Genomic DNA, 13,683 nt, shown 5'->3' on the forward strand with positions numbered 1-13,683 from the left:
TCTTAAGTCTTCTTTTTGTCGACGATATGCACACTCCCTCAGATACACATTGTGCATCATTTAACCACGTTTCACAGATCTCAGTGGTTGTTACAGTGTAAATTGTTTTGCTTTGAAATTATAGGCTTCACCCTGTGTCTGCATATGTGTATAGATTTTATAAAGTCCTCACAGATGACTTATTTTCCATTGTTGGTGCATACATTTTAAATTTGGACACTGCAGTGAACGAACATAGAGTGAACAAACTCAATTATTATATTATTATTTGTTTCAGAATTATACCATCATCCTATTTACAGATTTCTATTATTGAGTTCTCATTTATAATAAGTGCACTACAGTATTTTGGCTTTGGAGTTAACTTTTTTTTAGGGGGAACAAATGTGTTCTTGAAGCTGGCCCTTCTGCACATTAATAACCTGTATCTGCAGCTCAAGGGAAGGTATGAAATGTTGTTTGATGTTGAAGTGTGTGTGTGTTCTGGACCTTGATGTGTTCCTTGTGAGTCAGAGCTGTGGTGAATCGGCTGTATAAATTGGGAATTGGAAGACCAATTAGTTTTCTTGGCTCCATGAGTGATCTTAAAGCGTCTGTGCATGTTGTCTTTGTGCAACTTGCATGAGTGCTTGCATGCATGCACGAGGTTTCACAGACCAGTCAGCTTGTTAACGACTGCTGTAATGAGTCCAACAGACCGGCATCAATAGACATGAAAGGTGATGCATCATTGTGCGCTTGTAGTAGTTTACAAACTCTGATGCACGTCTGAGCTAAAACGACTGGTTTAAATACTGGTAGTGTTAGTGAGCATCATGTCTGTTATGTAAGAATCTGGTAGTTAAAGGGTTAGAGCTCAGGGCTGGGCCATATTACATGAAGGGTAGGGATGGGAGAGAGAGGGAGAGAGAGAGGCTAGGAAGGCAGTGTGTTTGAGGAGAGAGAGAGAGAGAGAGAGAGTGTGACAAGGGGGCAGGGTTGAGAGAGCAACACAGCAACATGGGGCAGTGAGAGAGAGATACATGGAGAGAGAGATGAGAGGTTAGGAGTCGCTAGTTGGCAAGATAATCAGAGACAGGCCACTGATTCAGAGCTTGGTGTACAGCTGGTGTGACGGGTGAAGAGGCTGCAGGCGAACACTGAGTGGACGGACAGTGACAATGTGCAACGAGTGTGGGATCTAATATACTGGAGAAAATCACCAACTCAGTAACCCAAGTATCGCCGAGGAAACATTTGGAGACTACAGGTGAAACATAAAGAGGGGAATAACAGAATGGATGTCGCATCTAAAGTGCATTTGGAGAGAACTCATGTGTGAACAGCTGTGGACGTCATCTTGCATCTCACACTACTGGACAAAGAAGTGAAAGGGGAACTGTTATTTTTTTCATTTTATGACAGATGTTTTCTGACTAACATTAACAGCTTGGTAACATTAGAATGAAAAGGGATTTTGAACAGATCACCTTTTTCATTCTTCCAGCTTTTTCTCCAGAGATAAACATGTGGACTTGATTGGATTTCACATCTTCACAAAGTGGAGATCACCTGCTCCTTCATACCTAGTGGGTTAGGGTTAGCAGTACTTGAATGGGTGGTTTCTGATGGGAAGGACCAGGGCTGCCTGCTCTTGAGGACAATCAGTAAAGTGAATCTTGACCAATCTCGACCTTAATCTAAAGAAGTTCTCCCTTGCATCTCTTGTGCAAATGACAGTACTATGGAGGCGCGACACAGGCAAAACAAAGTGGATTGCAAACTGGTGAAACTACAGCATCCTGCCAGGTTGGCAGTCCTGATGAGGTGTTTGAACCATGTGGTCCACTAAGAGCATGGAGCCAGAGAAAACACACACCCAGAGCAGCTTCTTCAGCAAGGTGGATGTGCCTGACCATGCTCACTACATTGTTGCCCTGTTCGTCTTTGTCATCGGGACACTGGGCATCACTGGCAACGCGCTGGTTATGTTCGCCTTCTATAGGTGGGTTTGTGTGAGTGGTTTGTTTTTCCACATTTTTACTTTTCAGTGGATTTAGTCCAAGCAATCAAAAGCCAAGTTTCATCCAACTGTATTAGTCCTTACCATTTTTAATGTGGGTCTGTCTTTTAATTAGAGCCCTGAGGAGATGTTATAATCACTTAGAGATGCTCTGATCTCACGGAGAGCTCGTCAGATGGAAAGACAGACACAAAGACTGAGTTGTGTGTATTTGGGGAGGACATTCCTAACCTAACCTAACCTGCCAAAAAAACTATATGTGAGCAGCTCTGTGTTCTCTTTGTGGGCTTTGATTGTTAGAAATGTATTTGTATTTCCGATTTAGGACATTTTAATCAAAGTTGAGAGGTTTTTGCTGTCTTTAATTTACTGCAGAGAGAGAGTCTTTAACAAAATACTTTGTCATGTATCTTCCTCTACAGAGGATCAAAAGGCTTTTCAAAAAGCTGGCAATTACCTGCAAAATAATCATTGCATCCCAGTGTCCTGGCCATCTTAGTTGCATGGCGATGAAGGGGAACGTGTGTGTTCTTCACTGGAGCAAATCTGACCCGTATCCTTGAGAAATTATATAATAAATGAAATATATAGTAGGAATAATAGCAGGTGCAATTCTGAATATCATGGAAGTTTTTAGTGCAAATATGTTCTGCATAGCAAGTGCAAGGTCATGAGTGATCATGACGAGGCATGGGACATGGGTCCTCTATTTGTGCTTTGTTTTATGTAGAGTAAAATTTTCCTTTCCTTTTCTCCACTTGTGTCTTGTAAGGAGTCACACAATTGCCAGCACAGTAACTATCTACAGGATAAAAAATAAATTGTCTATAAGCATAAACAACTAAAACAAACAGTTGTGACGGTAAATGTTTCACAGAAACTGGGTCAGAGACAGAAAGTGTGTGTGTGTGTGTGTGTGTGTGTGTGTGTGTGTGTGTGTGTGCGCTCTGGGGATTGTCAGGAGCTTTTATGTTCCATCTGTCCATCACTGTAGATAGATTAGATGGGTTCTCCATTGTGTTATGCTGATAATTTGTGTTTACTGAATCAGAAATGCACATGATGTTATGGGTTCCAAGAAAATTCATTCACACTCAAACACACACTCAAACACACACACACACACACACACACACACACACACACACACACACACACACACACAGAGTGAGAGAGATAGAGAGAGAGACAGAGAGGTAATTGTTTGTCACCCGATATGATGATTTTCTAGGAATTAAATGAATGCTGTAGTAATATGCACACGCATGCACATACGCATGGTCACACACACACACACACACACACACACACACACACACACACACACACACACACACAGTAGACACTCCAGTAGCGATACAACATTAGACAAACACACACAAATGTTCAAAACGCAGACACAGCGAGCAGCCACTTTTAATTCAGGAGACACAGAAACAGAGTTTAATCAATAAAGAGCCGTGGAGGCCGACAGCAGGTCAGTACGCTACTCAACCAACCTGGTATGAATGCAGGTTCACACAGAGTTGACCAGTTCGGCAAAGAGCTTATATCTGATTAATGCTGACAATTTAACGGTTCAAACAAGATACAAGTAACTGAGAGATACAAGTGTGACTAAACTCATATGACACTAAAAGCAGGACTGACAGACATTTGGGGAAACACACAACTGAAGGAGATGCTGATTGGCGGCTGACTAGATCCTCTTCAACATCATATTCAAAATCTCTAGAATAAAAAAGAAACAAGCCTCAGAACGCTTATTGTTAACAATGTCTTTTTTTACAGTACAAGCTGTACACCTACAGTCGTACAGTGGCTCAGATGAACCCGGATGTCAACCAATCAAAGCAAGCAAAGGTCAAACTAATGTGTACACTGTGTGTGCGTGTGTGTGCAGTAACAAGAAGCTTCGTAACCTGCCTAACTACTTCATCATGAACCTGGCGGTCAGTGACTTCCTCATGGCTTTCACGCAGTCCCCCATCTTCTTCATCAACTGTCTCTACAAGGAATGGGTGTTTGGAGAGATGGGTAATTATCTTCTTTGATCTCTAATACAATAAACTAAGATGGAGACAGAGATTACATCCTTAAATCATACTTTCAATCAAAAACACATTAGATAAAATAGTACTCTGTTTTTGTTGTTGTTGTTGCTGCTTTGGAGTCATTAATAAGTTTGTATGTGTTCTTTCCCTGTAGGCTGTAAGTTGTACGCATTCTGTGGCGCCTTGTTTGGCATCACCTCCATGATAAACCTCCTGGCCATCTCTATCGACCGCTACCTGGTTATCACCAAGCCTCTGCAGGCCATTCACTGGAGCTCCAAGCGGAGAACCACTCTGGCCATCCTCATGGTCTGGCTCTACTCTTTGGCTTGGAGTCTGGCTCCTCTCGTTGGCTGGAGTGAGTTTCCTCTACTTGGATGTTCTTTCTCATCATCCTCTTTCACTTGACACAGAACTGAAGCTCAGTATTACTGTACATGCCATGTGAGAGTCAAACAGAAACAGGCAAATGACCTGTTCTTGATTCAAGAAGAAAGCTGAAAAACTGATGTAGTGATTAATGTAACTAATCTCCATTCATCCACCTGCAGTTACACAGTTCACCTGTGATCTTAATCTAAAGGCTTATGTCAAACAACATGCAAAACCATTGATGTTTTACCTGATATCCTACTTCCTGTGATTGAAATGTTCTTTCGCCCTTTTAGGCTCCTATATCCCTGAGGGCCTGATGACATCTTGTACATGGGATTATGTCACATACACATTGGCCAATAGGAGCTACACGATGATGCTGTGCTGTTTCGTTTTCTTCATTCCACTAGGAATCATCTTTTACTGCTATCTCTTTATGTTTCTGGCTATACGGAAGACTAGCAGGTACTGTAACTCTTATATCTGAGAGTATGTACAAGTATTTTGTGCTTGTGTAGGTGGAGCTATATAAAATATATATGAGATGGGATCAAACATACCATGGTTAAAGAATCAGGAAATCAATTTTGTATGATTTGCTTTTTTCCTTTTTGCTGTGTTTCTCAACACTCTGAAAACCTTTATTTTGTTATTTACTGTATGTTCTGCCAGCAGTAGACTATCCATATAAAATATTTGTTTCAACCAACAAGTCCAAAAATGCAGTATGGTGTGCAACTTTATGTACATTTGTATTTGATACATATTGTAGGTAGATGGAACAATCTATGTCTCATAAAACTGTACATCCCAGGAAATGCAGATTGTCTGCCTGCCTTAGGGAAATATTGTTTTAGACAAAAGTGATTGTTCTCATGAAGAAATACATGGGTACAATTCAAGCACATACACACAAATATGCCTATATCCTTGAAACCACTCAACTAATGTCACCACAGTATGAAACGTATACCTGAAGTGTTAATATTAACACTTGTTTTCAGTTTAAATCATTCAGAGATTGGTTTAATTAAAAACAAGAAAACATTAACTAAAGTATCACATGAATAACCTTTAATTTGTTTCGGGGTCTAGCTCTCTCTTTAAATGACCCCTCTGTACTGCTCCACCTACAGGGAAGTGGAACGTCTGGGGACTCAGGTGAGGAAATCCACCCTGATCCAGCAGAAGTCCATCAGGAGCGAGTGGAAGTTGGCAAAGATCGCCTTTGTTGTCATTGTGGTTTACGTCCTCTCCTGGTCACCATACGCCTGTGTCACAATGATTTCCTGGTCTGGGTATGACTTACTCCATAGATGAATGTTTCTATGCTGTAATGGTTTGCTTGTACATTTGTAGATAATATTTTCCATCTTACACATGTTCTGTCTATAATAGCATCCCTGCTATGTTGTGCAGTGCATCTTGCTGCATTAGAACATGGCTAAATCTAATCATATTTCTATCTGCCTGCTTTTTCAAAAATGTATCTAGATGCATCAAATAATTCATTGAGGCATGGTTCCAGGTGACTGCCATCCTACATTCCGGCTTAAAGTGTATGTGCTGGTAAATTGGATAAAAATCAAAATGGTGTTGAATGTGTCATTATGTAACGCTGTGTCAGAGAGATGCCAAGTACCCCTGGATGAGTGACACACAACAGACGGTGAAGTTGCTCATATGTCCTCTGCTTATCCAATCTATCACAACACTCACTAAACCACATGTCTCTTCTGGGACATACAGTAGGATGGGATGTTGTTATGTAACTTTGAAATCACATCTTTTCCCTGCTCGTTCACAGGGCCTAGCACACACACACACACACACACACACACACACACACACACACACACGATCAGATGGACTTAACCACCCATCTGTGGCAGCTGGCACATTTTGGCTAATCCCTGACCCAATATGCCCCCCTTCCACTACAAAATATAGAAAAAGATAAAGGGAACTTTGAGTCGTGGTGTGCGTGTTGTGTTGTCACACCAAAAACAAAAGACTACAAGTTTTGATTCTGTTGTTCTGTCTCATCCAGGCATGCCAACATCCTGTCGCCATACTCCAAGGCTGTCCCTGCAATCATAGCAAAAGCCTCCACCATCTACAACCCTTTCATCTATGCTATCATACACAACAAATACAGGTAAATGATCAATCGGTGTCGTTGTGTTTTTGCTTTACCTTCACTCTCTGTCGTCTTGTATTGGAAGTCATAGTTCATCATACTTTAAAAGTTAAAGTAATTTTGAATAAACTTTCACAACTTTGCAGTTTAAATGATTAAAAAAGAAACTGAGCCTCCGTGTTTATTCTGTACTGTACTGTACTTCATTAGGATGACTCTGGCAGAGAAATTTCCCTGCCTGTCGTTTCTGTCTCCCGCTCCTCGAAAGGACTGCACCTCCTCCATCAGCGAGTCCTCTTTCAGGGACTCCATCATCAGCAGACAGTCCACAGCATCAAGGACTCACTTTCTTACTGGCATGGTAATCATTTCTTACCTGTATTTTGTTCTATAAAATGTCTAGCATTGGCTACCACTCATCTAAAGGAGTTATGTGAATTCTGTCTCTTTTAGTCTAAATGCTTGTTGTCACACTTGTTGTCTTTCTACTTTATCAATGAACTACTTTGCATTTGGTCAAAATGGTTGACTTCAAAGTACATCGCTTACAAGTTTTACACCATGCTCTAAAATCCATGTGTGCAAAACATTGTTCCTCCAGAAATGTGCTTGAACCTTCCCAAACTTGATTAACATCTTTTGCATCTTCAAAAACGATATATATCAGTCTGTTTCTTGAGTTTCTTGGTTCATTGTGAGTTTTAGTTTTAGTTAAATCAATCAAAAGAAGTTATATAAATGACGTGCTGATCTGAGGTGAGTTCATCTTGAATTATTTGCTTTTACTTTAGTTCAGTTCAGCTCCTATCTGTTCTGTCCTGCAGGTATTCAGGGATGTAGAGATGGATAATTTGGGAAGGAAGTCAGATGATTCCTTCAGGAGCAAGTCGTCGTACAGAGGCAGAGGCAGGTCCTATAAGAAACAATTAGAGCAGAAGACCACCAAGACCCACGCAGCAGACAAGGTGAGAAAACATAAAAAGGTGTGAAATCAGCTCAAATGTATTTCATTATTTTTTTGCCATGTGTGTTTGGATCATGCATTTTATTTGCCTGCATGCACTCATGCTTTCATGTTTTGCAAATTATTTTGTTGCGTATTTCTGTTTCTTTTTATTTTTTTGCATTGCCAGCATCCATCCACCATGAGCGACTCATCGAGCACCTGTGAGCATGAACTGGTTGCCAGCTCTCTCACCATCGCCACTCTCCCCCTACTAGTTCTTACCAGGAGGCGCAGCCAGAGTCTAACCAATGAGATTTCAGATGCAGGAGAGGAGAAAGGCAGCATCAGCAATAGGCTGAGCAGCCGCAAGAGCGACTCTTTTGATTCCCTGAATTTTGGAAAAACCCCACCCACTGATCCCAGGTTGCCTCAGGGCGTTCCACGCATAATCGTCATCAGTCCCACATCTGAGAGCAGCCTCATCAACCATGACAGCATCTGCTTGGAAGACAGTGTTGAGGCAATGGACAATATTTTTGTGAGCCTGAACTTCTCATCAGAAGTCTTGGAGGCAGTGGAGCTGCTCTCTTGACCAGCTGGACTTGGCTGAACAATAATTGTACTCTTTTCCACAGAAGCTTAATTATTTATTATGATTTTCGGACCGCAACATACTCTTCTCTTCAGACCCAGGCTTCTTTTGGATATGGACAAAGTGTTCATCCACGGAAATGAATTATTTACTATCTGTTTCTGAGCTTGATGACTCATCCTGTACAGTAACTCAACGTTATACCACTAACTGGAGTGCAGAAGAAAAGTTGGTATGGCAAATGAAACAATATGACCTGGTTCTGGTATGCAGCGTGCAGTGTTTGTCAGGCTTTGGCAGGGACAAGGGCACCCTGAGGGGCAGCATGTCTTTGTTTGAGATCCCTGAAGAATGGCAAGTGTAACAACATATTTTTATGGGCTTGACAGGCCGGATTCTTAGCTTAAGTCCATGAAACTGTGATGTAAAGGCCCACTTCATGGATTCTTTACTGGTAACTGAAGAAAGGACATTTGCATCTGAAATTAGAGCTGTTAAGTTAGGGGTAATGCTCTTCTACCTTTTCTCATAAACTAGACAAAGTGTGTAAAAATGTTGACAACAAATCAAGAACAATGGTTGTATACCCCACCTTAATGGGAAAGGGAGCAAAAATGACCAAAAGGAGCCAGATTTTTGTTCAGCTTGAATCCTAATATCACAAAGAAACAACTTTATATTGTGAGGATGTACTTCCTTTGGGCAGTGGTGACCTCTCCACTTTACACTGGCAGGAGACAGTGATATAATAAAAAAAGTGAGGCTGTTGATACTGGTTAAAAAAAAGAAAGAAAAAAGAGTGAGGACGGGTCAAATGTCATAAAACAATGAACTTTTTAAATGTTCTGTGTGGTGACTCTTAATATGTCTTGCTCATTATGTTGACACTGTGCTTTTGTAACAAATGCTCCACTGTTCCCTTAAACTATTCCTGTTCATTTAAAAAAAAAAACTTAATGGTACTTTTTTTGTTGCTTGTGAATGCTGCAGTGTTGTTGCCAGAGATCTGAGTGAGTGTGTGCTTCAAAATCCCATTATAGAAAGGAAGTACCAGTAAAGTAGATTTATATACACATATGACCAAAGAGGTTTATTGAAGACTGTGTTCAATTTTCAATTATTACATATTTTTGGGGATGGTTAATTAATTGGACTATTTAAAAATCTGTCCTTTCTTTTTGGACAACAGAATCGCTCCAGTCAATGAATGGCAACACCTCTTGTTCCTAACTGGCTAATTATTCCTAGCAACATACAGTAGCGATTACCATAAGTAGACAATCAGGGCCAATGTGGCATCCTGACTTGATTTGATGCGTTTTAACATTTGATACTCCTGCATCTGTTCTATAACTACAAATATTATGGGGCAACAATGGTGGGGAACTGTCGGAGAAGCACTTTCTCATGTTAGTTTCATGTGCTGATTAGATATTCTGATCCACCTTTTAGAACATGGTCATCAATTTGAGAAGAGCACATATGATTATACTGATATTTTACTGACTGCAAAACCGTAAAGGTTATGTAAAATGACAACACCTTAACACATTTGATTTATTGAATATTTTATTTCTTCAGTATTCGCGCATGCAACTACAGTTTGATTAAAGACAGAGATTCTGGCAAGGTATAGATAGTTCACATCACACAGTTCCCCAACTGACAATAAACATCTGTGATCAAGAAGATATTTGACTATCTTCTTGATCACTAATCACTTTATATTGATTAATGAGATGTAGTAATATGGTGTACTATATATAGTTTTTGGTCTCTACCATATGAGACATGATTCATGCTGATGAAACTGAATGTTTGATTTTGATGTATCTCTGCTTTGTATCTTCATTTTGTTGCTGAGCAGAAGTCCAGTGTTTCAGTGTTTCAGTATGAAGGGAGGAAAACATATTTCAAAATTGTGAGGCTGAAGTTGAATGTATATTGAACCATCATTAGTGAATGACAGTTGGTGCAGCTGACACGCCACTGGGCTGTAATTGCCATATGGACAAGCAGAGTAATTGAAGGTCATTTGGATAATTTATTTTTATATTATACCATGTTAAGTGCTGTAAGTGTTATTTTTGTTACTTTCAAATTATGTTAAATTAAACAGATGAGCGAGAAAGGCAACATGTGGGGGAGTACTGTGAGTGTTTCTGGAGGGGTGACAGTGTGACCTTTTTTTTAGATTATACCTCACTAACAGACTGAGACTGCCCATTCTTGACATGTGTGACTAAACTAAATAAATCTTTGGCAACATGCTTGTCACACACACTGAATTATGCCGGCTGAAGAGAGCCGCTGTGTATGAACAGTGTGTCAACTGACTTTGACAGTGTTTGTTCACAATCATGCACTACATGTATGTAAGTGGGTGCGTTCCCTCAACATGCTTCATGAAATCCCTGGTTCTCAGCAGAGGTTTGAATTGATCTGACTGTCCAAAGCAGAAGGAACATACTCATCTTTTGCTGGAGGGAGAGATGGATAGTCTATTGTTAGCCCTAACAATGGTGGCATGGTGGTGCAGTGGTGAGCACTGTTGCACTGGAGGTAGAGTGGGTTGGAGGTTAGATCCCCGGCTCCCCCTGTGATAGTCTGGTGACCTGTGCCTCTCGCCCAGTGTGAGCTGGGATGGACATGTTGACACCACAGCAGCGTGTAATTAATACAATTAATAAGGGATACGTTGAAGTTATGCGTGCCAGTTCTCATATTGTGCATGTTGGTCATCTGAAGGAGCCTGTATTAATTTTATCAATTACACCTGTGCTGCTCAAACTAACATGAAACATTCCTGATGTTGTTAGAGGGAAAACACAGGCTAAATTAAGATGATTCCTGGTACAACATGCTACACCACACCATGTAATGAATGAGAAGTATCGATTGTGGAATATGATTATTTCATATATAATGACTCTACATAGCCACTAGAGGGATGTAGTGAATCATGTTTCTGAAAGCTATGAATTCACCCAATGTGGAAGATGCTGCAGCTTCCTTCCTTCTTTCTTTCTTTCTTTCTTTCTTTCTTTCAGTAACATTTCCAGCTGTGGAGTCTTTTTAGAACAGAAAGTAAAAGAAAAGAGCAACCTGTCACATTAACTCATACTCATGCAGTAAGAAAATACTGTATGTTCCTCATTTTAGATGCACCTGTCATCCCAAACACTCAGACAACTGAATTTGACCTTTTAGAGAAGTTGGAAGATATTGCATATTATTATCATGTTATCACCATACTGCTGTTTTTGTTAGAGGTTTGCCTGAAGGGCAGAAGACACAACTTCTTATCTAGAGCAGTTTGAAAATGTATTAACATATTCCTCATGTAAAATGTAGCTGATGCTAAATTGCAGCTGGTGTTCGTGAGACTTTATATAAACTACAAGGCGATGGACAAAAAAAGGCTGCACATAATCAAACAATAAGATCCTCTCAACGCTTCTCTGTCCGTGCACCCAACAACTTTATGACAGACAGATGTGCATGGGTGTATGTGTGACTGTGTGTGTGTAGAGAGGGAGAGACAGAAAGAGATGACATCACCATGCATGCACGTGCAGTGAAACCAAGGCTGCTCCCAACTGAAACTGGAGATACACAATAACCAGTTAACAAGCAGAACTGATGTAAGTCATACCTGGCAGGAGACTCTTCTGCCTTTATGTGGACGGATGTGGCCACTTTTATTATGACAGGCTCATCATGCCAGTGCAGGGTGATGCTCTATTTGCATGTGTGCAGGCACACTCAGGGGTCTGATGTTTGATTAGCAGTATCTGATGAAAATATTTATTAATTAATAAAGGAGATTTCATTTCAAGTTCATACTCAACTCGGTTACACTACAGTTGGCAATAAGTCCCTTGAGTAAAAGATTTTCTGTTAAAGGTTTTCTTCCCTCGTCATGGAAAGTGCGTTTACACACAAACAGTCCTTTGCAATCAGGAGCAATTCATTTCACTCCGTGTTGAACCCACTCTCTCCGGCTGAGTGCGTGATGACGTTGCTCCATTACCGGGGGGCCTATCCCACAAAGAGCTCAATGAGTGGCGGCGGAGGTCTAATGAACGGGAAATTGTCCCGGGACACCGCAGAGGACGCTGACCAGAGTCAGGAGCGAGACACGAGACGCGGTGAGTCGCAAACACCTGCCTAACCCACGGTGCGCGCTTTGTCTGCCGGAAGTGCTCTCAGTGGTGTATTTTAGTTACATTTTGTGGTTGTCAGCTGTCTTTTCTTGGGTGTTTTTTCATTTGCGTCAAGTTCGATGAGATATTGTAGGTATGCTGGGTTATATCAGTTCTTTAATCGTTTTTAAATGGTTAATTAATGCCTACAGAAAAGAAAAACAAATCAGTTACAACTGTGCTTTCTCCTCAAAAAGCCCTCAATCCTGTTTAGTTTAAGTGGCTGTCCTGCAGTCCCGGATGGTGTAATTGTTAAAACTGGTGTTACACATGTTTTTGCTGTTGCATTTATATCAAAAAGTAAAATGATTAATGGTTATCATTGCAAATGAAAGATAATTGACATTGAGGTGGATGGATAGAAGATAATGTAACAAAGCATATAAAAGAATTAGTGGCGCATAGAAAGATATATCCACATATAGAGAGGTGTAGGAGGAGCGTGTATGTGTGTGTGTGTGTGTGTGTGTGTGTGTGTGTGTGTGGGGGGGGGGGGGGGGGGGGGGGGGCGTAGTATTGATGTTTGGTCATGCTTTAGTCTGTGCTGAATGGAGCAGATGCTTTGATCTTCTCTTGAGACCCTGCTAGTACTGAAGCTCTGCCTCTGGTCACTGATGTATGGGCTGCAATGGCAAGTGTACACACACACACACACACACACACACACACACACCACAGCACTTGATTAAACATAGGTTGCGGTTCAGTTGAATCGTGATTAATTTGTCTTTAATCAATTCTTTAGCATCACTTTCTTCTCTTCTTCCCGTCATTCTGTGATCTTATCTGCCCTACGTCACCTCCTTCGTGTCCTGTGTTCATTTCTTCCCTCAGTTTCTGCACTCAACACAGAACAGCTGCTGTCTACTAGAGAGGAAAGAAGAAAAGCATTGGAAGAGCACAGACGTCTAGTCAGAGCACCAAAAATGCGGTGTGTGTGTGTGTGTGTGTGTGTCTTATTTATACTTCTGGGTTTATGGGTGCACATTTGCCAAAAAGAGGATAGGAAGCACACCATCCATGCATAATTCGTTATCCACCAAAGCCTGTGTCATGACACTGAGGCTGATATAATGAATGCAGTCTGAATAAGGCATATCTATCATGAGAACTTATGACAAACTGTCAAGTCAGAAATCTGTGGGCAATAACACACACACACACACACACGTGTGTCTGTGATATAGTCAGCGCTCGTTAGAGAAGATGTTACGGGGCATTATGAGCTGTATCAGAGGGAATTTTATTTTGGTCACGCTTCCATGGTTTAAATTATATTTCTTAACTCCAAACACGACTAAAGCTTTGCCCTAATTATACACCACATACCACACTAACACTATAAAATATGCTTGACTCGCCATGTTGT

At 40.8% G+C, this 13,683-nt stretch overlaps 1 protein-coding gene across 1 annotated transcript; it reads left to right on the forward strand.

The window, feature by feature from the left end:
* The first annotated feature begins 1,817 nt into the window (after positions 1 to 1,817).
* opn4xb (opsin 4xb) lies at positions 1,818 to 8,109 on the forward strand. The gene is made up of 9 exons (XM_070903766.1): positions 1,818 to 1,984; positions 3,906 to 4,039; positions 4,211 to 4,414; positions 4,725 to 4,896; positions 5,568 to 5,729; positions 6,482 to 6,589; positions 6,782 to 6,932; positions 7,396 to 7,536; positions 7,705 to 8,109. The coding sequence occupies exons 1-9, from the start codon at positions 1,818 to 1,820 to the stop codon at positions 8,107 to 8,109; spliced, it is 1,644 nt and encodes a 547-aa protein (XP_070759867.1).
* Positions 8,110 to 13,683: the final 5,574 nt, after the last annotated feature.

This window comes from Enoplosus armatus, chromosome 4, assembly GCF_043641665.1.
Source record: "Enoplosus armatus isolate fEnoArm2 chromosome 4, fEnoArm2.hap1, whole genome shotgun sequence".
Classification (NCBI taxonomy): Eukaryota; Metazoa; Chordata; class Actinopteri; order Centrarchiformes; family Enoplosidae; genus Enoplosus; species Enoplosus armatus.